At 45.8% G+C, this 26,915-nt stretch overlaps 1 protein-coding gene across 7 annotated transcripts in view; it reads left to right on the forward strand.

Annotated features, from left to right (window-relative positions):
* CLCC1 (chloride channel CLIC like 1) overlaps positions 1-26,915 on the forward strand; it is a 190,529-nt gene that overhangs the window by 124,152 nt on the left and 39,462 nt on the right. For all 7 annotated transcript variants that reach the window (XM_069232390.1, XM_069232391.1, XM_069232394.1 and 4 more), the window contains exons 8-9: positions 21,024-21,121; positions 21,213-21,359. In XM_069232390.1, the coding sequence (XP_069088491.1) occupies positions 21,024-21,121; positions 21,213-21,359 (245 nt within the window). The remainder of the gene's footprint in view (positions 1-21,023; positions 21,122-21,212; positions 21,360-26,915) is intronic.

Here is a 26,915-nt window from a genome sequence, read left to right on the forward strand (position 1 = left end):
CAAATGTCTAGCGGTAGTCGCTGCACACATAAGAAGGCAGCAAATACATGTGTTCCCATATTTGGACGACTGGCTTATCAAGGCCCATTCGTTCATACAGTGCTCAAATCACACAAATCAGATCATACAAACCCTCTTCAAACTCGGGTTCACCGTCAACTTTACAAAATCCAACATTCTGCCGCGCAAGGTACAACAATACCTAGGAGCCATAATAGACACATCAAAAGGAGTAGCCACTCCAAGTCCACAAAGAATTCTAAATTTCAACACCATCATACAACGCATGTATCCAACACAAAAGATACAAGCAAAGATGGTATTACAACTCCTAGGCATGATGTCTTCATGCATAGCCATTGTCCCAAACGCAAGACTGCACATGAGGCCCTTACAACAATGCCTAGCATCACAGTGGTCTCAAGCACAGGGTCACCTTCTAGATCTGGTGTTAATAGACCGCCAAACTTACCTCTCGCTTCTGTGGTGGAACAACATAAATTTAAACAAGGGGCGGCCTTTCCAAGACCCAGTGCCACAATACGTAATAACAACAGATGCTTCCATGACAGGGTGGGGAGCACACCTCGATCAACACAGCATACAAGGACAATGGAACGTACATCAAACAAGACTGCATATCAATCACCTAGAACTTCTAGCAGTTTTTCAAGCACTAAAAGCTTTCCAACCAATAATAGTTCACAAATACATTCTCGTCAAAAATGACAACAATGTATTATCTAAACAAGCAGGGGGGGACGCACTCCACGCAGTTAAGCCTGCTAGCACAAAAGATTTGGCATTGGGCAATTCACAACCAAATTCGCCGAATAGCACAGTTTATACCAGGGATCCAAAATCAACTCGCAGACAATCTCTCTCGAGATCACCAACAGGTCCACGAATGGGAAATTCACCCCCAAATTCTGAACACTTATTTCAAACTCTGGGGAACACCTCAGATAGACTTGTTTGCGACAAGGGAGAACGTAAAATGCCAAAACTTCGCATCCAGATACCCACACAAACAATCCCAAGGCAATGCCCTATGGATGAACTGGTCAGGGATATTTGCTTACGCTTTTCCTCCTCTCCCTCTCCTTCCTTACCTGGTAAACAAACTCAGTCAAAGCAAACTCAAACTCATATTAATAGCACCAACTTGGGCAAGGCAACCCTGGTACACAACGCTGCTAGACCTATCAGTGGTACCCTGCATCAAATTGCCCAACAGGCCAGATCTGTTGACACAGCACAACCAAAAGATCAGACACCCAGATCCAGCATAGCTGAATCTAGCAATCTGGCTCCTGAAATCCTAGAATTCGGGCACTTACAACTTACCCAAGAATGTATGGAAGTCATAAAACAAGCCAGAAGGCCATCCACCAGGCACTGCTATGCAAGTAAATGGAAGAGGTTTGTTTGCTACTGCCATATTAATCAAATACAACCATTACACACAACTCCAGAACATGTAGTGGGTTACTTGCTTCACTTACAAAAATCTAACCTAGCTTTCTCTTCCATTAAAATACACCTTGCAGCAATATCTGCATACCTGCAGACTACCTATTCAACTTCCCTATATAAGATACCAGTCATTAAAGCATTCATGGAGGGCCTTAGGAGAATTATACCACCAAGAACACTACCTGTTCCTTCATGGAACCTAAATGTTGTCCTAACTAGACTTATGGGTCCACCTTTTGAACCCATGCACTCCTGCGACATACAGTTCCTAACCTGGAAGGTGGCATTTCTCATCGCCATTACTTCCCTAAGAAGAGTAAGCGAGATTCAGGCGTTTACAATACAGGAACCTTTTATACAACTACACAAAAATAGTCGTCCTAAGGACCAATCCTACATTTTTGCCAAAGGTTATTTCACCGTTCCATCTAAATCAAACAGTGGAACTTCCAGTGTTCTTTCCACAGCCAGATACCGTAGCTGAAAGGGCACTACATACATTAGATGTCAAAAGAGCATTGATGTATTACATTGACAGAACAAAAAACATCAGAAAGACTAAACAACTCTTTATTGCATTTCAAAAACCTCATGCAGGAAACCCAATTTCAAAACAAGGTATAGCCAGATGGATAGTTAAATGCATCCAAATCTGCTACCTTAAAGCTAAACGACAGCTGCCCATTACACCAAGGGCACACTCAACCAGAAAGAAAGGTGCTACCATGGCCTTTCTAGGAAACATCCCAATGCAAGAAATATGTAAGGCAGCCACATGGTCTACGCCTCACACATTCACCAAGCACTACTGTGTAGACGTGTTATCCGCACAACAAGCCACAGTAGGTCAAGCCGTATTAAGAACATTATTTCAGACTACTTCCACTCCTACAGGCTGATCCACCGCTTTTGGGGAAATAACTGCTTACTAGTCTATGCAGAACATGCGTATCTACAGCGACAGATGCCATCGAACTGAAAATGTCACTTACCCAGTGTACATCTGTTCGTGGCATCAGTCGCAGTAGATTCGCATGTGCCCACCCGCCTCCCCGGGAGCCTGTAGCAGTTTGGAAGTTACCTTCAATTATTTATATATGTATCATCTCAACCTTAAATAGGTGCATACTTAGTCACTCCATTGCATGGGCACTATTACTACAATTCAACTCCTACCTCACCCTCTGCGGGGAAAAACAATCGAAGATGGAGTCGACGCCCATGCGCAATGGAGACAAAAGGAGGAGTCACTTGGTCCCGTGACTCGAAAGACTTCTTCGAAGAAAAACAACTTGTAACACTCCGGCCCAACACCAGATGGCGAGCTATTGCAGAACATGCAAATCTACTGCGACTGATGCCACGAACAGATGTACACTGGGTAAGTGACATTTTCATTATGTTTGTTGGTGTTACTTCAGTACCTGGTTTGATAGTCGCACAAGAACTCTGCAAGTGTATCTCATCAAGGAGTGAAAAGTTGATCATCTCTGACTATCAACTTTCTCCAGCCAATATTTTTCAATACCCAGTCCTATGTGGTAGGTAGCAGTAGCTTTTGAAAAGAGTTTACCTCTGTTTGTAAAAGAACTCTATGCATATATGTTCCTCGAGGTGGGCAAGTCGCTAAAATCACAAACCAGATGGCTCTGGCACAGTTTGAGGTGCACATGGGAACCAGAGCCTACAAAAAGCACAGCTTTCATGCAGCAACTGTCTGCCTCCCACGCTCGACCCTCAACACTAAGAGTTACAAACACAACATCAACATTTTAGGTAAAAATAAGTCGCCAGGGCGGCCGGGGTGGAAATGTTTCAGAGTTCGTGCTTACAGTCTATCACTCTCAATAAGTACCTCTCAGTGCAGTGATAAAACGTGAAGTAGGTGAGAGAAGTACTCTGATATTGTAATTGTATTAATGTTCAGATATCCTCAGTAATTTTTGAAGTCTACCACTAAGTTTTTTTTTTTCTCACAAGTGGAGGTCAAAATTAAGACATAAGGGAAGTACTTATGTTTTGTTCTTATTGAATACATCTTTATTATTTCAACTATCCAAAGGATAAAATTCTAACAGTTAACTTGTTTTATTCCTGAGAACTTTTTCAAGGCAACATCTTATTCTATCGAAATCCTCTTCTAATAATTAAAATGTCTTTTAAGTAGTGTCGATTTTAATCTCTTCTTCTCAGATTTCACAGTCTAATACTATTGGTCAATTTGATGAGCTGGGTGCACTCCAAAGTTAGTGTTGTGCACAGGTTCTCACATTAGAGCAGTGGTCTCCAAACTTTTCAATGCCGCGCACCCCCAGTTGAAAAATAAAAATCATTGGGGCACCCCTCAGAATGTTTCACAATTATTTTATAAAGATGACAATGCTTAAATATGTCTAGACATATTTGAACATTGTAGTTAAGTATTGTTACCTTTTATAAAATGCAGTAGCCCACTTCTGAATATAACAAAGGCCTGTTATCTGTATAATGCTTCTTTTGGCCAGTGTCTGGCGCCCCCCCTGGGATCACTTGGGGCCCCCCTAAGGGGACCCACCCCCCAGTTTGAAGACCTCTGCATTAGAGAGTACCTGGTTCCACTGGGTTGTGGCCCACTATTCCAGATATACTGTTGGTACATTTTGTTGTGTCTAAGCAAGACACTGCAGATTGGCTCCACTATCTTTTTGGAGGCTGAATTTTGTAAATGGTTACAACAGGCATCTTCAAGTAGCTCTCCTGTGAGCAGCCCAGTAAACTAAATTGGAGGCTTTTGGCTTGGCTTGGTTGAGTTAATATTTGTATCCTAAAATGTTAAAGCATTCAAGACGAAAATGTGTGTATTTTCAGAAACAATAAGCTTAGCTGATGTTTGAAGCAAAATGAATGGATTTCCAAAATATATTTCAACCTCAGTGAAAAATCAAAACGGTTTAGGACTCTAAACTATTATTACCTTGGTGCCATGAACACCGCATGTATGGCTATTACATTAACCCTGTTCATGCATTACAAATTAATAAAGGCATACTCACATTACTGAAGGCAATCTTACCTGATGCGCTAATCACTGCTGGTAATTTTGCATAAGGTGGTCACACGTGGTTACTATTACCACATTAATAATATTAGTAGTGCAATATCATTTTCATTGAACATAAGTAGCTCTTACAACAGAAAAGGTTGGAGACCCCTGAGTTGCAGCATTTAAAATGATTTAAAACTTCTTTCCACTTCATATCTACAGTTACTTGGACTATTGCCATGGTTACCTACTGCTAATCTTCATTACTCTCAGTCCATCTCGTCCTCATCACAGTCCCTACACTATAAGGTGATGTCACCTCATGATAGAAACAAAGAACAGGAGGAGCCTTGAAGGCTAGCCACACCTACACCACCTGGGTGCCATAAAGGGGGCTAGCACTCCTGACTCCTCCTGTTTTTTGTTTCCTGTGACTGAAACAAGTACAGGGGGGTCCCTGCTGGGGCTTCTACATGATTTGTTCACCTCCTTCCTGGGCCTGAAAAGTGGCAGCCTCCATCAATGGAGCATCTCACAGGAGGAAGGAGGATTGGTGGTTCGTCTTTCTGTTTTGGCCTTAGGATGCATCCTTCCTTGCTTTCTAGGAGTTCAGGGACATGGCCATTCGTCTGTTTTATTTGCTCCCTCCCTTAGGCGGTGTGAATGGAGGGAATATCTCTTCCATGACGCATGCGTTATGTGCAGGATTTTGCGTATGCGCATGGGAGGAAGACTGTCTGCGCATGTGCATCCTTTCATTTCCGTCACGCGGGGAAGCACCCTTCTCTCTTATTTTCTGCTTCAAGGTAAGCGGTTTCTTTATTATTGGAGCATTTTCCTTGGGGACTGCTGTTCTGTGCATGATGGTCAAGCATTCAGCCATGAGGAGGCATGTTTCCCAAAGGTCATCCATTTCATTTACCTCTTTTGGTCATTCTCCTTCTTTCAAACATAGGATAAAGCATAAGAAGTAGGAGCAGGAAGACAAGATACGTAGAATTGTGCTTGAAACTTTGAATGCCTTTAAGAAGATGGCCCCTTCCAGTCATCCTAAAAGGGGCTCCGAGTTGTTAATGGTACTCCTGGTATCCATGCCCTGGTATCCAGGGCATGGGTACTAAAGTGGGTCCGTAAGGGCTACAGCATGTATTATGCAACCCTTAGGGACCCCCATACGAATTACATGCAGACTGCCACTGCAGACTGCTTGTCGTGGTACAAACCATGAGTGAAAACATAGCATGGCACACTCACTGTGTGCCATGTCAAAGTCACTGCTTCTAATATATGTAAGTCACCCCTACAGCAGGTCTTGAAGCCCTAAGGCAGGGTGCATTAGATTTATGTGAGGACATACCTTCATGAGCAGATATGCCCCTGTGATGTCTAATTCTATTACTAGATATTACAAGTGAACAGTGAAGCCATCTTAAGGTATGTACTGGGCAGAGTTCCTTACAAGCTACCCAGCTACATAATGGCTTCACTGAAGCCTAAGTTGTTTGGTATCAAACACCTAATCTTAATAAATCCATACTGATGCCAGGATTGGATTTATTATAACATGCACCCAAAGGGCACCTTAGATGTACTCCTCGAAAACATACTAGTCCTCTATTGTGCTGATTGACTGGTATCGGTTAGCCTGCCACCACAGACAAGTTTTTGGCCCCTTGGAGGTGGGAACCCATGCTCTCTGGCGACAGAAACAGTCTGCTCCAGAGGAAGGTGTTATCACCTTCTCCAACAACATGGCTAGTAAACCTGCATACAGAGGTCTGGGACTTCAAAGTCCCTGCTGCTTTTGATATATGACCCGGCTTCCCCAAGACTTGGAAGAAGTCACCCCCTGCCCTGAGGCCTGTTTGGCACCAGGACAGGTGAGAAATTAGCCATGCAAGTAGGCGTGTTGCACTGACAGGCTGAACACCCCCTAATGTGGACTGCCTGAAGTGCTCCAGGGAGGAAGAGTTCCACCATCTTGTTTTTGGTGGAACAAGGAACTCTGGTACAAGGTTATGCCCACTCCACACCGGAAGTGGTCATATAGTGGGTGTAGTCACCCCAAATGTAAGTAGCCCATTGACTACTACCCTACACTCCCCTAAATGCCCCTAAATTGAGCATTTAGGTGGCCCTGACACCAGGAACTCTGATTCACCTGACTACAAAAAGAAGCAGGACAAAGAACAATCGAAGATGCAAGAACTGTGGACTAGCTGTGGACTTGGAGCAAAACCCATCCTGCCTGCTTCTGTCCTAACAATACCCGACTCGTCCTGCAGCTGTGCATCTGCCTAGAGCCTTGGAGGACTGCCAGCACTTATTTCCCCCCACCCCCCAAACCTGTCAGTATCCTCCTTGATGGGGAGAAGCCGCTACCCTGCACCAGCAGGCGGCAACCACAACTGTCCAGTTCTCTGTTTTGCTGGCCATTGGGTCCACCGAGGGAGCATCTCAGTGTTCCCCCGTCGACCTAACCTGTCTTTGAGACGCTGAGACTATCGGAGCCTTCATGCATCAATACTGGGCGTACCCTAACCAGTTGCAAGCATCTAGTCTTGTTTAGTGTCCACCGCCAAGAACAAAGTACAGACGAGGAACATCAGCAGCACCAAGGCCAGCAACAAGAGTGGCCCTGCTGTCTTGTTTCTCTCCCCCCCACTCATCCACATCCCTTCCCCCCCCTCCTCACCAGGTCAACCCCAAGAATTGAAAACCTCTAACACCTCTGCACCCGAGCTCCCCAGCCCAGGCTCAAGAGAAACAACGGTGCCTCTGTTGGGCTGAGACCCTCAAGAACCAAGCCCCCCGTGGGTTCTGCTGGACTGGTACCCTGTCCCCACTTGCAATCCTTTTCTTACAGGTACTGCTCCTATTGACTTCAACGCGTAGCATCCGAGGCTACCTCAGCTAGGTGCACCTGGACACCCCAGGACAGGTAACCCGAATCTTCTGGGGATTCTAAGGACCTTGGTCCCTACTTACTCTAGTTGCAGAAGAACAATCCTGCAAGTTGTTTACAAGTGACTGTGCAGTGTTTTCCCCGTTGGATAACATTACTACGTTCGAGGCTCATGCCACAAATCTGACAGCTGTATTTTCTACGTTTTTAAATTTCTCTAATTCGAAAAGTACCTACCTGATCTTGGTGTATTAATTATTAATATAAAAATCAATGTGTTCGATGGCATCTGTCGCTGTAGATACACATGGTATGCATTAGCTCGCCATCTGGTGTTGGGTCGGAGTGTTACAAGTTGTTTTTCTTCGAAGAAGTGTTTTCGAGTCACTGGACCGAGTGGCTCCTCCTTCTGTGCTCATTGCGCATGGGCGTCGACTCCATCTTCGATTGTTTTCTTTCCGCCATCGGGTTCGGACGTGTTCCTGTCGCTCCGAGTTTCGGAACGGAAAGATAGCTGAAAACGGAAGATTTTCGACGGTATCGTTGCGATCCGGTTCGAGATAAACACATACGACAACGCATTGAACATCGAAGCGCTTCGGTGCCCTTCGGGGTAGATTTCGGCACACCGTCGGGGCCTAGTCGGCCCGACCGCGTGGAGAACAACGCCGATGGAACGGACCCCGTTTCGATTCTGCCCTGAATGCCACAACAAATATCCTTATACGGACCAACACTCGGTCTGTAACCTGTGCCTGTCACCCGAGCACAGCGAAGAATCCTGTGAGGCCTGTCGGGCGTTCCGGTCCCGAAAAACTCTGCGCGACCGTCGAGCGAGAAGACTGCAGATGGCGTCCACGCCAAAAGAGCATCGACAGTTCGAGACAGAAGAGGAACAGGAGGAATCCTTTTCCATCCAGGATTCAGACTCCGACGAACTCGACCATCCAAAAACAGTGAGTAAGACGTCGAGATCAGAAATTAAAAAAGGCAAAAAGGCCCAGGGGACGCCACTGCCAACCGGCCATGGCTCAACCCAAATTCACGGTGACCAACAATCGGCACCGAAAAAGGCCCATTCAGTGTCGAGATCGTCCGACTCCGGTCGAGACACCGGCACGCAGCCTCCTCGGGACCGAGAGAGTGCTAAAGAGAAGCATCGACACCGAGAGTTCGGTGTCGACACGGATCGACGCCGAGACAGTGGCGCCGAAGATCATAGAGGCCAAGATTTTTCGGCACAAAAGAAGAGGAAGGTTACCTCGGAGCCGAAAAAACAAACAACAGGGTTTTCGGAGCCGAAAAAAGCACCAACAGACTCAGTTTCAGGCTCCTATACTGAAGAACTTTCTATGTCTTCACAAATGAAAAGACACAGATTCGTACAGGAACTGCAATCCACTGAAGTGGATCACACGCAGAAGCGTATCTTTATTCAGCAGGGGACAGGGAAGATCAGTACCCTTCCACCTGTCAAAAGAAAGAGAACACTTCAGTTTGTAGCACGAGAGGCTCCTCAGCAACAAACAGCAAAGACGGTAACACCTCCTCCCTCGCCTCCACCTGTAACTCCGACTTCACCAACTTACACCCCGTCACATTCGCCAGCTCACACCGCCATGAGCCACGATGACCAAGATCAAGACGCGTGGGACTTGTACGATGCACCAGTGTCTGATAACAGCCCAGACACATACCCAACTAGGCCATCACCACCTGAGGACAGCACAGCCTATTCACAAGTGGTGGCTAGAGCAGCTCAGTTCCATAATGTGGAACTACACTCTGAACAAGTAGAGGATGACTTTTTATTTAACACCCTCTCCTCCACCCACAGCTCCTACCAGAGCCTGCCTATGCTCCCAGGCATGCTTCGCCATGCAAAGGAGATCTTCAAAGAGCCAGTCAAAAGCAGGGCAGTAACGCCTAGAGTGGACAAAAAATATAAGGCGCCTCCTACGGACCCTGTATTCATCACCTCTCAGCTGCCACCAGATTCTGTGGTGGTAGGGGCTGCCAGAAAACGGGCAAATTCACACACTTCTGGGGATGCACCTCCCCCAGATAAAGAAAGCAGAAAGTTTGATGCAGCCGGGAAGAGGGTCGCTGTCCAGGCAGCAAACCAGTGGCGCATCGCAAACTCACAAGCGCTGCTAGCGCGATACGACAGAGCCCACTGGGATGAGATGCAGCATCTCATTGAACATCTCCCAAAAGATCTACAAAAAAGAGCAAAACAGGTTGTTGAAGAAGGTCAAAACAATTCCAACAATCAAATACGCTCCTCTATGGATGCAGCAGACACAGCCGCAAGGACCATTAATACGTCGGTTACCATCCGTAGGCACGCATGGCTCAGAACGTCTGGATTCAAGCCAGAAATTCAGCAGGCAGTACTTAACATGCCAGTAAACGAAAAAATGCTGTTCGGTCCGGAGGTCGACACAGCCATAGAAAAGCTCAAAAAGGACACTGACACTGCCAAGGCCATGGGCGCACTCTACTCCCCGCAGAGCAGAGGATCTTATACCACCTTCCGCAAAACACCTTTTAGAGGAGGGTTTCGGGGTCAGGCCACACAAGCCAGTACCTCACAGTCCGCACCGTCCACCTACCAGGGACAGTACAGGGGAGGCTTTCGGGGCCAGTATAGAGGAGGGCAATTCCCTAGGAATAGAGGAAGATTTCAAAGCCCCAAAACCACTACCAACAAGCAGTGACTCACACGTCACTCACCCCCCCCACACAACACCAGTGGGGGGAAGGATAGGTCAATATTACGAAGCATGGGAGGAAATAACTACAGACACATGGGTTCTAGCAATTATCCAACATGGTTATTGCATAGAATTCCTGCAATTCCCTCCAGACATACCACCAAAATCACAAAATTTATCAAAACACCATTCACAGCTTCTAGAGATAGAAGTTCAAGCATTACTGCAAAAAAATGCAATAGAATTAGTACCAAGCACACAAATAAACACAGGAGTTTATTCACTGTACTTCTTGATACCAAAAAAGGACAAAACACTGAGACCAATTCTGGACCTCAGAGTAGTAAACACATTCATCAAATCAGACCACTTTCACATGGTCACACTACAAGAAGTGTTACCATTGCTCAAAAAACACAACTACATGACAACCCTAGACCTCAAAGACGCATATTTCCATATACCAATACATCAATCACACAGAAAATATCTAAGGTTTGTATTCAAAGGAATACATTACCAATTCAAAGTATTGCCTTTCGGTTTAACAACCGCTCCAAGGGTATTCACAAAATGCCTAGCAGTAGTCGCTGCACACATCAGAAGGCAGCAAATACATGTATTCCCGTATCTAGACGACCGGCTAATCAAAACCAGTTCGCTCACACAATGCTCAAACCACACAAATCAAGTTATACAAACCCTCTACAAACTAGGGTTCACCGTCAACTTTGCAAAATCCAACATTCAGCCAAGCAAAGTACAGCAATATCTAGGGGCCAGAATAGACACGACAAAAGGAGTAGCAACGCCAACTCCACAAAGAATTCACAATTTCAACAGAGTCATTCAACACATGTCTCCAAATCAAACAATACAAGCAAGAACAATACTACAGCTCCTAGGCATGATGTCCTCATGCATAGCCATTGTCCCAAACGCAAGACTGCACAAGAGGCCCTTACAACAATGCCTAGCCTCACAGTGGTCTCAAGCACAGGGTCACCTTCTAGATCTGGTGTTAATAGACCGCCAAACTTACCTCTCGCTTCTATGGTGGAACAGTATAAATTTAAACAAAGGGCGGCCTTTCCAAGACCCAGTGCCACAGTACGTAATAACAACAGATGCTTCCATGACAGGGTGGGGAGCACATCTCAATCAACACACCATAAGAGGACAATGGAACATACATCAAACAAAACTGCATATAAATCATCTAGAATTATTAGCAGTTTTTCAAGCACTAAAAGCTTTCCAACCAATCATAACCCACAAATACATCCTTGTCAAAACAGACAACATGACAACGATGTATTATCTAAACAAACAAGGAGGAACACATTCAACGCAGTTAAGCTTATTAGCTCAAAACATATGGAAGTGGGCAATCCACCATCAAATTCGCCTCATAGCACAGTTTATTCCAGGGATCCAGAATCAACTGGCAGACAATCTCTCTCGAGATCACCAACAAGTCCACGAATGGGAAATCCACCCACAAATTCTGAACACCTACTTCACACTCTGGGGAACACCTCAGATAGACTTATTTGCAACAAAAGAGAACGCAAAATGCCAAAACTTCGCGTCCAGATACCCACACAAGCAAGCCCAAGGCAATGCCCTATGGATGAACTGGTCAGGAATATTTGCTTACGCTTTTCCTCCTCTCCCTCTCCTCCCTTATCTAGTGAACAAATTGAGTCAAAACAAACTCAAACTCATTTTAATAGCACCAACGTGGGCAAGACAACCCCCCTGGTACACAACACTGCTAGATCTTTCTGTAGTACCCCACATCAAACTGCCCAACAAACCAGATCTGTTAACGCAACACAACCAACAGATCAGACACCCAGATCCAGCATCGCTGAATCTAGCAATCTGGCTCCTGAAATCCTAGAATTCGGACACTTACAACTTAGCCAAGAGTGTATGGAGGTCATAAAGCAGGCCAGAAGGCCATCCACTAGACACTGCTACGCAAGTAAGTGGAAAAGATTTGTTTGTTACTGCCATCATAATCAGATACAACCACTAGACGCAACTCCAAAACATATAATAAATTACTTGCTCCATTTACAAAAAGCAAGGCTAGCCTTCTCTTCTATTAAAATACACCTTGCAGCAATATCTGCATACCTGCAGACTACCTATTCAACTTCCTTGTATAGGATACCAGTCATCAAAGCATTCATAGAAGGTCTTAAAAGAATTATACCACCAAGAACACCACCTGTTCCTTCATGGAACCTAAACGTGGTCCTAACAAGACTCATGGGCCCACCTTTCGAACCCATGCACTCTTGCGGAATACAATTCCTAACCTGGAAAGTTGCCTTTCTCATCGCCATTACATCTCTGAGAAGAGTAAGTGAAATTCAAGCGTTCACAACACAGGAACCTTTTATACAAATACATAAAAATAAGGTCGTCCTACGACCTAATCCAAAATTTTTACCAAAAGTTATTTCACCGTTCCATCTAAATCAAACGGTAGAACTACCTGTTTTTTTCCCACAGCCAGATTCTGTGGCTGAAAGAGCACTACATACATTAGATGTCAAAAGAGCATTAATGTACTACATTGACAGAACAAAGATCATCAGAAAGACTAAACAGCTATTTATTGCATTCCAAAAACCTCATGCAGGTAACCCAATATCAAAACAAGGTATAGCCAGATGGATTGTTAAATGCATCCAAATCTGCTACCTTAAAGCAAAAAGACAACTGCCCATTACTCCCAGGGCACATTCAACCAGGAAAAAAGGTGCTTCAATGGCCTTTTTAGGAAACATCCCAATGCATGAAATATGTAAGGCAGCCACATGGTCTACGCCTCACACATTCACCAAACACTACTGTATAGATGTGCTATCCGCACAACAAGCCGCAGTAGGTCAAGCTGTATTAAGAACTCTATTTCAGACAACTTCTACTCCTACAGGCTAATCCACCGCTTATGGGGAAATAACTGCTTACTAGTCTATGCATACCATGTGTATCTACAGCGACAGATGCCATCGAACTGAAAATGTCACTTACCCAGTGTACATCTGTTCGTGGCATCAGTCGCTGAGATTCACATGGGCCCACCCACCTCCCCGGAAGCCTGTAGCAGTTCAGAAGTTACCTTCAATTTTGTACATTTGTATATATATTATTTAAACCTTTAATAGGTACATACTTACACACTTCATTGCGCGGGCACTATTACTATAGTACAACTCCTACCTCACCCTCTGCGGGGAAAACAATCGAAGATGGAGTCGACGCCCATGCGCAATGAGCACAGAAGGAGGAGCCACTCGGTCCAGTGACTCGAAAACACTTCTTCGAAGAAAAACAACTTGTAACACTCCGACCCAACACCAGATGGCGAGCTAATGCATACCATGTGAATCTCAGCGACTGATGCCACGAACAGATGTACACTGGGTAAGTGACATTTTCATTTTGTTCTAAATTGGTCTCGTGTTTCTTCTTCAGTATGTGTCTCATTTATCAACTCTGTGATAAACAAATGCTTAGCACTACCTTCTGGTAAGCCTAAACTGCTCGCCCACACTACCACAAAAGAGAGCATTAAGGGATATTAATTTAATCTCTGTAAACCAATAATCATTTCCTGTACTAGCTGCATAGCGTACTCCTACATTTGACACACTGCATAGATGGCCAGCTTCCTACAATCGCCTTAGTATCATGCCTCTTGGTCACAGATTCCTTATTTTCAACATCTTGAGTGTCAGGGTATGGCTATATGTTTGGAATGCCCCTATCTGCACCATTTTAAGCAGTACTGATCTAGCATTGCCATGACCATATTCAGTTCTTTGTATTAGTTTTGAATAAACAGGAAGTCACATTCATTTTCCACAGCTCAGTCGCCTACAACCTGTAGGTCAGCAGCATGTTAATATGGTGTGACAGAAAAGCATAATCCCAGCAACTGTGCCACCCCCCATCCCTTTTGTGTAGTTGATATATGTGGTAGTTACCACAGTGGTTCTGGTATAGTAACTCTCATACCCCCGATGAACCTTATGTCCTGTACCCCTGTTGTAAGCCCTTGGCCTCAGTGACTTTTAGAGGATCCAAAATTAGATGCAGCAATGTAAGATATTTGGGACAGGTCAGCTCATTGATTTCAGCCGAGAGGATGCTTATAAATGGAGCCCATAATTCACAGTAGGTGTTCAAGTGTCAACTTCCTCATGCCTAATATTAACCATAATTTGTGTAACCATGTTGTATATTCCAGAGATTTATCAGTGCCCCAAAGGAAGAGTATGGCTTGGTGTGCTATTCCTAAGGCTAGAGCCATTTTTCGGCCTCATAAGGATTAGAGGTTGTATGTCAAGGGATTAGGTAGGCCCAGAAGGGTGTACGCAGCAAAGCGTGGGATTTGTGTATCAAAGGCTCTATCAATCTCGCTTAGTACTTTTCCAAAGTGCAGGACCAACCTTGGACACTCCCAGAGGAAGTGCAAGAATGTGCCTGTGTTCCAACATTGCCGGTTCTGCTTCGGGTTCCATTTCAGAATACCGGCGGGTGTGAAGTATGTCACTCTAGGTCTCTGTCTGCGGAGCCTACTTCTGAGTCTGCTCGCACCTACCTGACTTTCCGGGAGCCGGCGTGACCCCTGCCTAACTAAAAGAATTTTATGAGGCCATGCGCCTCATTTTTGGGCAGTCCAACCCACTTGCGGCACCTTTGGAGGGGGGGGCCCTTTGGGTTCCACACCGGCAGCTCTGGCTACCCAGAGTCCCTCCGAGTCAGCGTCCGGATCCGCGCCGGTCGCACCACTGAGACCTTCCCCAGCGCCCGCAAAGATGTCAACACTCCCGATTTTGGTTGGGCCCACAATAGATGCCAACCCGACCCTGATCCTCGATGAGCTGGAAGGGCGTTGACCGATGCCCATCTCGACTTCGATGAGGCCTAGCCGCCCTAGGTTGGATTCAGACCCTTTTTCTATGGGTACGAATGGGAGGAAGGGTCGGAGCGGTAGCTGGACCCTTATGAATACCAGCCAGAAGACCCAAACATGGACTGGGCTCAGGAATTGGGCGAGGCCAGTGGTCTTGATACTTCCCCAGACACTGTCATGCTATCTTCTACTACCGTGGCTGCAGCAGAGGGAGCTTCTTACTCCATGGTGGTCAGTAGGGTAGCCGAGGTCCTTGTCCTTGAGCTGCCTACTCTGGTCCTAACCCACAACAGGGGCTACTGTGAATAGGGCAATCACTCGCCGCCACCGACCCGCTCCGAACAACCCTAAAATCCTGACCGAACACCCCAAGCCTGAGAGCTTGGTCATTCGTCATCTGGCACATTCCCAGCCACTCCCCCGAATAGGGAATCAAAAAGACTGGACTATCTTGGGAAGAATATGTTTTCTTCCTCGCGTCTGGCATTGCAGTCTGTGAACACCGCATGCCTTTTGGGCCGCTATACCCGCTCCTTGTGGGACACTGTAAGAAGCTGGCCTGGTGTGTGGTGGGTACCTATGGTACTTACACCTTATACCAGGTCCAGGTAGTCCCTCTCAGTGAAGTGTAGGCAGTGTCTAGAAGCAAGGCTCTCTGGAGGTAGCTGTGGATGAGCAGCCAAGGCTTATCTAGGAGACATGCGAAGCCCATTCAATACCACAATACCACAATACCACAATACCACTATAGTCACACAGTACTTACACCCAAGAAAGGAAGCACTTGGTTCTTCAAAAATAAAGGCACGTAAATACACTATATATATATATAAAAGCTGTTTCCAAAGGGAGAGGGTGTAACACCCCCCTCCCAAAGGAAATCCTTTGTTCTGCTTTCCAGGGCTTGAGTTTCTCAAGCAGCAGGAGGGCAGAAACCTGACTGAGGGGTGGCAGCAGCTGGGGCTGCCCAAGAAAACCCTATAAGAATGGTGGAAGCAATGCTGGGGGTCCTCTAAGGAGCCCCCAGAGTGCATGGAATCATACTTCCAATACTTGCAACAGTATTGGGGTATGATTCCAACATGTTTGATACCAAACATGCACAGGTTCGGAGTTACCATTGTGTAGCTAGACATTGATAGTGACCTATGTCCAGTACATATATAAAATGGTGTCCCGCATTCATGAAGTCCAGTAAAATTGGGTGGGAGTTCATGGTGGGGGGGCACCTCTGCTAGTGCAGGGGTGCCCTCACACACAAGTACTGCACCCTGCTCTCTGGGATGAGTTACCGGTAGTAAAACCGGGTGCGCACACCCAGTTCACACAGACTGCAATGGCAGGCTTGCAGAACCCCTTGCATGGGTGGCAGAATAACTTCTGTAGCCCATAGGGACCCCAATGCCCTGGGTACCTAGGTACCATATACTGGGGACTTACATGGGAGTACCAGTATGCCACATGTGGGGAGAAAAACTATTTGGAGGAAAAAGCAAAGTTAATGGGGTCCTGGTTAGCAGGAACCCAGTGAACACAGTCAAACATACTGACAACGGGCAGAAAATGGGGTAACCATGCCAAGAGAAAAGGCACTTTCTGACAGACATGGTTGCACAAGTTCTGCCGCTGATCCTGGAGTCGGGCCATGCGATTGTCTCCCAGGCTTTCGCCGACGGGAGAGATGCGTCCAAGTTCACCATTCGATGTGTGCTGGACACGACTCTCTAGGTAGATCGGTTGCGTGGACCGTGGGATTACGACGACACGCCAGGTTGAGAACTTCTGTTTTTCCGGGGAATGTCCAGCAGACCCTCATGGACATGCCTTTTGATGGCACTCATCTCTTCGGATATAAGGCAGACTTGGCGCTGGAGAGATTTAAGGACTCCCGGGCTACGGCTCGGTCCCTTGGACTTTCCATTGCCCCTCGTCCACAACAGTCTGCCTTTCGCCCATTTCGTGGGCACGGGGTGGCTCCCTGCCACGTCCCTCCCCAGCCACCGTGCCATGCATGCCGTTCAGCCACTGCGTGGCTGGGGACGCGGAATCCCACTGGCTTGTGGGACAGGGAACCAGAGGTCTGCCCAGTCCACCCTCACTCCTGCCTCCAAACCTTCCTGATCCATCCCCCCACCTCCGTCCAGTTGTCGGCAGGATATGCCATCACCTGCCCCACTGGGAATCCATCATGATGGACAGGTGGGTTTTGCAGATCGTCGGAAGAGGCTACTCCCTCCCCTTCAAGACTTACCCTCCGGCCATGTCTCCATCTTTTGGGCAAATGACGGAGGATCACTTGGCACTTCTCCGTGAGGAAGTTGTGGCTCTCTTGGCCAACGGGGCCCTAGAGAGGGATCCTGCACCAGAAGTAGGCTGTGATTGTTATTCCTGCTATGTTCTCGTCCCCAAAAAGGACAGGGGCTTATGTCCTATCCTCGACATCAGGACCCTCAATCTCTTCCTCAGGAAGGAGAAGTTCAAAATGCTCACCTTGGCTCAGGTTCTTTCTGCCTTGGACCCAGGCGACTGGATGGTGGCGTTGGATTTGCAAGATGCTTATTTTCATATTTCTGTCTTGCCCGCCCACAGGTGTTAGCTACGATTCATGGTAAGTCACGAGCACTTTCAGTTTACTGTGTTCCTCTTACCAGGAGCCTTACCAGCACCCCTTGGGTGTTCACGAAAGTGATGGCAGTGATTGCAGCTGATCCGTGCAAGTTGGGGATTTCAGTCTTCCCCTACCTCGATGATTGGCTATTGAAGGCGGATACGCTCCAAAAGTCATCTCCCACCTTCAGACTACGGCGAACCTCCTGCACATGCTGGGGTTCACTATAAACATACCGAAGTCACACCTGACCCCCTCTCAGACACTCCCTTTCATCAGAGCTGTTCTGGACACAGCACAGTTTCGGGCCTATCCTCCCGATCAGCAAGTCCAGGATATTCAGGCTATGATTCGATGTTTCAGCCTCTATCCTGGGTTTCGGTGAGAATGACTCTGATGCTGCTGGGCCTCATGGTCTCCTCGTTCCTGCTAGTGACACATGCCAGATGGCATATGCAGGCTCTGCAGTGGGATCTGAAGTTCCAGTGGGCGCAGCATTAGGGGAATCTCTCTGACATGGTCCAGATCTTAGCAAGGACTGCAAAAGATCTGCGGTTGTGGCTTTCAAATCAGGATTGGGTCAAAGGCAGATCCCTCTCCCTTCCTCAACCAGAACTTACAATAGTGAAAGATGCATCACTTCTGGGATGGGGCGGCCACATGGGAGAGGCAGAGATCAGAGGTCTCTGGTCTCCAGCTGAGTCCGAACTTCACATCACTCTGCTGGAGCTCCGGGCGATCAGACTTGCGTTGAAAGCATTCCTTCCCTCTATCAAAGGGAAAGTGTTGCAGGTGTTTATGAACAACACCACCGCCATGTGGCACTGCAACAAACAGGGCGGTTTGGGGTCCTTGGCAGTTTGTCAAGAGGCGCAGCGGCTCTAGACATGGCTGGCACATCAGGGCATTTCTCTGGTAGTTCAACATCTGGCAGGCTCTCTGAATGCCAGAGCAGATTAACTCAGCTGTCGATGCGTAGTCGATCACAAATAGCATCCCCTTTTGGAGGTGGCGCAAAGCCTCTTTCAGCAGTGTGGAGAGCATTGGTTAGATCTGTTCGCCTCCACATAGAAAGGGCAATGTCAGCAGTTTTGCCCATTGGAGTTTCTGAGGCGGTTCTTGCTCAGCGCCACTTTTTGTCTCAAGTGGAGCCCAGGCCTCCTGTACGCCTTTCTGCCAATACCACTTCTTCCCAGAGTGCTAAAGAAGATCAGGAACGACTGGGCCCAAGTCATTCTTGTCGCTCCGGACTGGGCATGAAGAGTATCGTATTCAGAACTATTGAGCATGACCACAGATCCTCTGATCAGACAGCCTGTTTGTGAGGATCTTCTGTTGCAGCAACAGGGGACAGTTCCCGAACCTGTCCACCTTCTTGCGTGGAAATTGAGCAGTGGGAGATTGAGCGGCAGCAGTTGACTGCTTTTGATCTTCCACTCGAAGTCTGCGATGTTATCTTGGCAGCCAGGCGTCCCTCCATCAAAATGATATGTTGGCATATATTTATGGCATGGTGCACGGACAAGTCCGTTGGTCCTCTCTCTGCCCCTCTTTCTGAGGTCCTTTTGTTCATTGTTTCCTTAGGCCATCTGGGTTCTGTCTTGGGCACTCTTAAAGGCTACTTATTGGCTATCCCAGCTTTTCTTAGATTGCCAGATCAACCTTCTCTTTTTAAATCCCCTATTGTGGGTGAGATTCCTCAAAGGTCTTACTCACCTGTATCCTCCCACTCCATTTATTATGCCTCATTGGGACCTCAAACTTGCCCCCACTTACCTAATGTGGGCTCCTTTGGTAACTATTTATCTGGTGGAGACATATTCTAGTTGCAGATTCCTTAACGACCCACCCATCCTCTCTGCTTGTAAACTGATTTCTAGGGACAGGGATTACCCTCTTAGGGCCTTAGTTCTGGCGCATCACTTCAGTGTTCTTCATGGCTCCATGCTTTAGCGTGGAAAGTCGTGAAAAGAAACTGACGTCACCGTGCCGAGGCGGCGCCTATATTCGACCCCCTACATCATCACAACACCAACGACAAACGCAAAGTCGACCTACGCCACCTAATGGCGTGCAAGGGTACTGCTCAAAGAAAAGTCTCTGGATCCAGTCTGACGCCTGGGGGAAATTCATAGGTAAGTAATCTGCAACTATAATATGTCTCTACCAGATAAATCGTTACCGAAGGTAATTAACTTGTTCTTTGCACACTCTTCTTTCGGCAACACACTCACTGCATTCCTAACCGTGGTTAACCACCTGGGGAACATGCCTCAAAGCTATAAAAGGTGTAACACCAGTGACACTGTGCTGCTTGTTGTGATATGCCCACAACACTGCTCTTGCAGCATCTTCCACACATAACCCACCACCCCTGATGAACTGATAGACCAATCTACTCATCCTCTCCACATGGCCATTGCTTTGAGGATGATAAAAATGTCTCCTATTGTGCTTGATACCAGCATCACCCAAAAACACATTCATCTCTTGCAAAAGTAAATTGCACTTCGTTGTCCAAGACAATTTCCAGAGGAAAGTCTTCCATAAGAGTGGCATATCTTTGATGCAATGGCAGTAACTGGAAAGGTCCAAGAAAATCCACACTTAGCATTTATCATAAATTACTGGGACATTCTATCCTTCTGGTAGGAGGAGTCCTGCATTGCAACTCTTTACCATTGGCTTTACACACCACACATCATCATCATCATCATCATCACACAATTGCGCTCTGGAATGCTCAGCACACGGAGGAGGATCACAAGCAAAGGTGTGAGACACATTTAGCCTAGCAGTGTTCAAGGTGACTGTATGTTTAAGATCATTCTAGGCAGAGGGACTATATTGCCGAACATGATGATGTCTAGGGATTGCATTGGCATTGCTGTTCAGAATCATGAAAGGTAGTTTTTCCTTGCACCAAGTGTGGTTAAAGTATTTGAACTTAAAGCTGGAAGCTCAGGATAAAGGTATTATTTTGGCCTTCAGTGGGAAGAACATCTTCACATGCTCAATGTTTGTGGCACTTGCACAGAACTAGACTGGCATGGCTACAGCCAAAGGCTGGATAACATTCAGCCCCCAGTATCCCTACACTGGCTAAGGATTTCGAGTCTTTCAAGGACAGGGCTGTTTACTTGTTTCTCTCTGTTCTCACAGTCCAAACAGAGAAGTTACAGGGGGAATCAAGCCCACTCGCTCCTTGAGAATTTTATTTAAGGGTAAAGAAACAAGTTGTTTTTAAGCTTCATCCGTGGGGTTTCACTGTTATTACGTTATTTTGTTCTGCTGAATAATACAGAAAATATTTTAATAAAAAGGCCAATTCTTGTATTATCTTTCTTCATCTATAGGTTGGATGACACGACTTTGGAGTTTCCAGAATGATCCCTGTGACGACTACTATAAAGCTCTCCTAGTCAATCCTGCTTTGATGGTTCCGCCAACTAAGGCATGTGCTTTGCATACATCAACCCTTCATGTTCCTTTGTCTTTTTTTCTTTTTCTTTTAACTAAATCTGCATCATGTTTTTATTTTGTAGGCATTAGCTCTGACCTTTACGCACTTTGTGACTGAGCCATTGAAGCATGTGGGACAAGGTATTGGTGAATTTATTAAAGAACTTCTGCGGGAGCTACCATTAATTTATCATGTTCCTGTACTTATCGTTATGGCTTTCATTGCGCTGGTAAGTAGACACTGTTATGAGAATTTACTCTGATTTGTAAATGAAAATCTGCTTCAAGGGATCGATCGAACAATCGCTTTCTCTGTATGTGTGCATAAATGTGTATATATGAATACATGCCTTTATAAATATGTCTCAATATATGTGTGTGTGTATATATGTATGTCTTTACATATATAGGTCTATATATAGAGAGATGTGGATTGAATACATTGCTGTTCATTAATACATTATTATTTAAAAACATTAAAGAACCTTTTTGAAATGGAATAAACTGCCCTTTAATTATGGGTAGATAGAGACACTGTATTTAGTAGAGAAGTATAATTTGGCATACAAGAAACAGAACGATTCTGATGTTGTCAGGATAAATATTGGGTTCCGCAGTCATTCATAAAATGGAAGCAACAAGGATGTGATCCTATAGGAAAAACACCTCATTAGTAATGACTATATGATGACGATCGACTGTTCAGTAAGGTCCAGAAGACTTTGGAAAAATAACTCGAAACAACATTGGATGTAGACCAATGGAAGGCCATACTGACAAAAGCTAACAATGTTGAAGGTTATGTGCGGGGAAAGGAAACATTGTTGAAGATATTATACCAATGACACTATACCCTAGCAAGGTTAGGAGTTTTGGGACACTCAGGAGGAATACATTGCTGGATGGGATGTTGTGGGATTGGCTGTTAAACACACGTACTTTGGTCTTGCCCATAGCTAAGAAGTGTGTGGCAGAAGGTGATGCAAACAATTGAGGAAGTCTCAGGATCGTTTATAGCAGCTTACCCAGAGTTTATTCTGTTAAGTAGCCTTTCTGGGGAAACACACGCCCTACATAATAGAAAAGGAAAAATTAGGTCATGCATGCTACTAGCGGCAAAGCAGGTCATACTAATAGACCGAGGAAGAGTAACTATCCCATCTGAGACCATGTGGGTGAGGAAGGGTTGGTGGCTTTTGGGGATGCAAAAAATGGTAGGAACAGCTGACAGTAGGGAAAAGGAGTTTTGGAAACAATGGGGAATGTTAGTAGGGTTTTTCACAAGATGGAATGGCACTGCCCCAGAAGATTGAGAGTACTACGTATATTAAGGGACTCAAAACTTAACCAGTAATGTCAAAACATGTAGCGTACCTCATCTTAACTGAGTACACAAATAAAAGTCTAGCAAGAAAACAACAAATCCCCAAATAAACTAACTGGAAAGAACTAAGGCCTTTGGAGAAAATAAAGATCAGGGTGATTGTGGAGGGGTAGTGGTGGATTTGAACAAGTTGGAGTTGGCTTGGTTGGTAAACTTACCTGAATAAAAACATATTTGAACCTAAAAGACGGATTACTTCCAGTATGGAGTTGTACTTTGAGGCTAACCATGGAAGTGAAAGCTCATATATAACGTGGTATTTCTTTAAAGTGGTGCTACTTGGGGTTTGTGTTTCATGGGATATTCTTGATGCGTGCAGAAAACACGTTTATGTAAATGAATTATTTTTACAACTTGAACATACCGGCACTCCCCAGAGGCCAATATTTTTCAGTCAAGGATACTACATATTCGTAGCATATGTTGACCATAGATACATGTGCTTAGCATGCTCCTGCCATCTAGTGTTGAGCTCAGATGTTTGCAACTTGTTTTTCTTCAAATAAGTCTCTTCAGTCACGAGGTATTGTGACTCCTCCTATAGTCTGTGTTGCGCATGTTCATTGGCTCCTTTATTAGATTGTTTTTCTCCGCCATCGAGTTCAGCCGTCGACCTCAGAGCTCTGGGACCAATGCTTCATTTTCCGCCATGAGGCCTTACAAGCGCCCAATTCATAAACCTTTAAAAGAAGATACAACCAACCACTGGTTTTCTTTACATACTTCGATCCACCTGCCCAGACCCAGTTCAACCTAGCCTTCTAACTCTGCTGCCATCTTCTTTCCCTCAATGACAGAGTGATGGGAAAGACTCCCTCCAGTTTCTGCCCCAAGTGCCATGCCAAGTACTGCTGGCAGGATCAACACACTGTCTGTAACCTCCGCTTGTCCCCAGAACATGACGAGGCATGATGTGAAGTTTGCCTGTCCTTCCAGCACTCTTCAGCAGCGAAGGGAACACCACTGGGCCCTTTCCGACATGCAAGTGCACCAAGCAGAAGATGTGCCTGATATCTTTGACAAGCAGACACTCGAGCTGCAACCAGAAGAGGACTTCGAGGACGCCAATGCACAAGATGTGCCTAGGGACTTCCCTGTAATACATGTCAGCTGCAGGGAAAACTCCGACCATAATCCATCAAGATCCCAAGAGCACGTGAGTACTCTGGCGAAAGCCGTACAGAGTCCACTAAACCATCAACAATGGCTCACAGAATCCCCCTGCCCTCAGCCCATGGAGGTATCCAAAAACAGGCAAAGGAGCAGACACACGTCCCTCTGCCTAAGCAGGCCTCAAAAAGTGTTGAAAAGCCAAAGAGACTTACCACACCAAAGTCAAAGCCAGCGTCGTTGCTAGCATCAAAACTGCAAGCTTCGACGTCAGAAAAGCATCACAAGGCATCCGACCTGAAAATAACACCTTCTGAACCGAAAGCAACTTTGGTGCCAAAGGCTACTCTCCAGCTCTAGAAACTATCAGCACCGAAAATGCCCTCCACACCCAAACCATCTACACCGAAAGTACCCTCAGCGCTGAAAACAGCAAAAACACAATCTGAGCCGAAGCATTGACCTGTTGAGCCAATACTTGCAAAGTTGCAGGAAAAACTCAACGCCAAACAAAAACCTTGTTCATCAATCCGGACACTGGAAGGGTAGTTGCAAAAACACCTCTCCTACAAACAGACACACTCCCTAATGGGAGGAAGACTTTTGAAGAGGAGATCATAGGGCCAGAAATACCCAAAGCCCCTCAGAAGAAACGTAAAGACAGAGGCACCACCCAATACTGTTTCCTCTGTCTCCACCTCCTTCGACTGCTACTACACCAATACCTCTACCTTCTCCTCCACCACCTATCATTCCCATGCTGCCAGCACCAGCTACACCATTAGTTTATCCACCATCACCTGCCTGAACACTCCTCTCATGACCAACTGCGGACATCTCCCACACCATCATCTATAGGGGATTACATTGACCCCTATGAGATACGGTACTTTCCTAAACCACAGCGCTATCCAGAGAATGTCAATGAAGCCTGGGAACATTACAACATAGACTCCCTCAATGACATTGATCCCTTAAACCCTTCTAAACCCTCACCCCCAGATGACACAGCAACCTACCGTGGGTCATGAGTAGTGCTACACACTACCATAAAGTAGATATGCATACACTGGCGGATGAGGATGTTTTTTTAGTGGAAACATTAAGCAAGTCTCAACGAAAAGTACAGTTGTTGCACATGATAATAGGTATGCTTAAGCCCACAGTAGAAATCAAGCAGCTGGTAAAATTCAGAGTCCTAACCCCAAGGGTAAACAAGAAATATAAGCCCTCCCCTTCTGATCCACCATACATCAAAGGCCATGTTCGACCGGATTCTTTGGTGGTACGTACTGCCAGAAGACAGCCAATTCGTAAGGGACTGGAGATGCTCCCCTCACCGATACGGAGAGAAAAAGTATGATGCGACAGAAAACATGTGACCTCACAAGCAGCCAACCATCTCAGAATAGCAAATTCTGTAGGCCTTCTCTCAAGATACAACAGAGCCCAATGGGATGAGATACAGGAGCTACTCCAGCATCTCCCAGACCATTACCAGCGAAGAGAGGCAGATCTAGTGGAAGAGGGCAAGCTTGTTTCTAATGCCACCATCCAATGTGCACTAGACACAGCAGATATAACTACAAGGGAGGTTAATACCAGTGTCGTCATCAGGCGCCCTACATGGTGGCTTAGAGTCTCTGGTTTTAACCTGATGTCCATCTACTCAACTTACCTTTCAATGCTAAACATTTGTTCAGACCACAAGTAGATGAGATGCTGGAAAAAATAAAGAAAGCCACTGATACCGCCAGGGCCATGGGTGCACTACAAACCTACCAACATAGGGGTTCCTTTGATGGAGAATACTACAGGGTCATAAAAAAACAAGCACCTCCACAGACAGACACTGCCCAGAAGCAGCAAGGTTCCTATCAGTCCCACTACACCAGAGGGACATACTATAGGCCACAATAGAAGAACAACGCAGGACTGGGTTGTGGATCCACCTCCAAAGGGACAACTCCCACTAAGCAGTGACACTTAACCTCTTAGCTGCTGGGCCTTTTCCCCCCCAGTGCTGAGCCCTTTTTTGGCTATTTGGGGTAGTTCGCGCTTAGGGCTTCATAACTTTTTGTCCACATAAGCTAACCACGCCAAATTTGCGTCCTTTTTTTCCAACATCCTAGGGATTCTAATGGTACCCAGAGTTGGTGGTTTCCCCTGGAGGAGACCAAGAAAATAGCCAAAATACAGTGAAAATTTTGTTTTTTCCAAAAAAATGGGAAAAAAGGGCTGCCGAAGAAGGCTTGTGGTTTTTTACCTGAAAATGCCACCAACCAAGGGTTTCTGGTGCTGAAATCACTATCTTCCCACCTTTCAGGAACGGGCAGACTTGAATCAGAAAACCGAATTTTTCAACACAAATTTGGCATTTTACTGGGACATACCCCATTTCTACTATATTTGGTGCTTTCAGCCTCCTTCCAGTTAGTGACAGGAATGGGTGTGAAACCAATGCTGGATCCCGGAATGCTAAACATTTCTGAAAACTAGACAAAATTCTGAATTCAGCAAGGGGTCATTTGTGTAGATCCTACAAGGTTTTCCTACAGAAAATAACAGCTGAAATAAAAAAATATTGAAATTGAGCTGAAAACAACAGCCATTTTTCTTTATGTTTTACTCTAACTTTTTCCTGCGATGTCAGATTTCTGAAAGCAATATACCGTTTTGTCTGCTGGACTCTTCTGGTTGCAGGGATATAAAGGGCTTGTAGGTTCATCAAGAACCCTAGGTACCCAGAGCCAATAAATAAGCTGCACCCTGCAGTTGGTTTTCATTCTATACTGGGTATACAGCAATTCATTTGCTGAAATATGAAGAGTGAAAAAGAGGTATCAAGAAAACCTTTGCATTTCCAAAATGGGATCAAGATAAGGTTTTGAGGAGCAGTGGTTATTTGCACATCGCTGAATTCCGAGGTGCCCATACTAGCATGTGAATTGCAGGGCATTTCTCAAATAGACGTCTTTTTTACACACTCTCTTATATTTGGAAGGAAAAAATGTAGAGAAAGATAAGGGGCAATAACACTTGTTTTGCTATTCTGTGTTCCCCCAAGTCTCCCGATAAAAATGATACCTCACTTGTGTGGGTAGGCCTAGTGCCCGCGACAGGAAATGCCCCAAAACACAACATGGACACATCCTATTTTTTTTATAGAAAACACAGCTGTTTTTTCCAAAGTGCCTACCTGTAGATTTTGGCCTCTAGCTCAGCCGGCACATAGGGAAACCTACCAAACCTGTGCATTTCTGAAAACTAGAGACCTAGGGGAATCCAAGGA

Source organism: Pleurodeles waltl, chromosome 4_2 (genome assembly GCF_031143425.1).
Source record: "Pleurodeles waltl isolate 20211129_DDA chromosome 4_2, aPleWal1.hap1.20221129, whole genome shotgun sequence".
In the NCBI taxonomy this organism is placed as follows: domain Eukaryota; kingdom Metazoa; phylum Chordata; class Amphibia; order Caudata; family Salamandridae; genus Pleurodeles; species Pleurodeles waltl.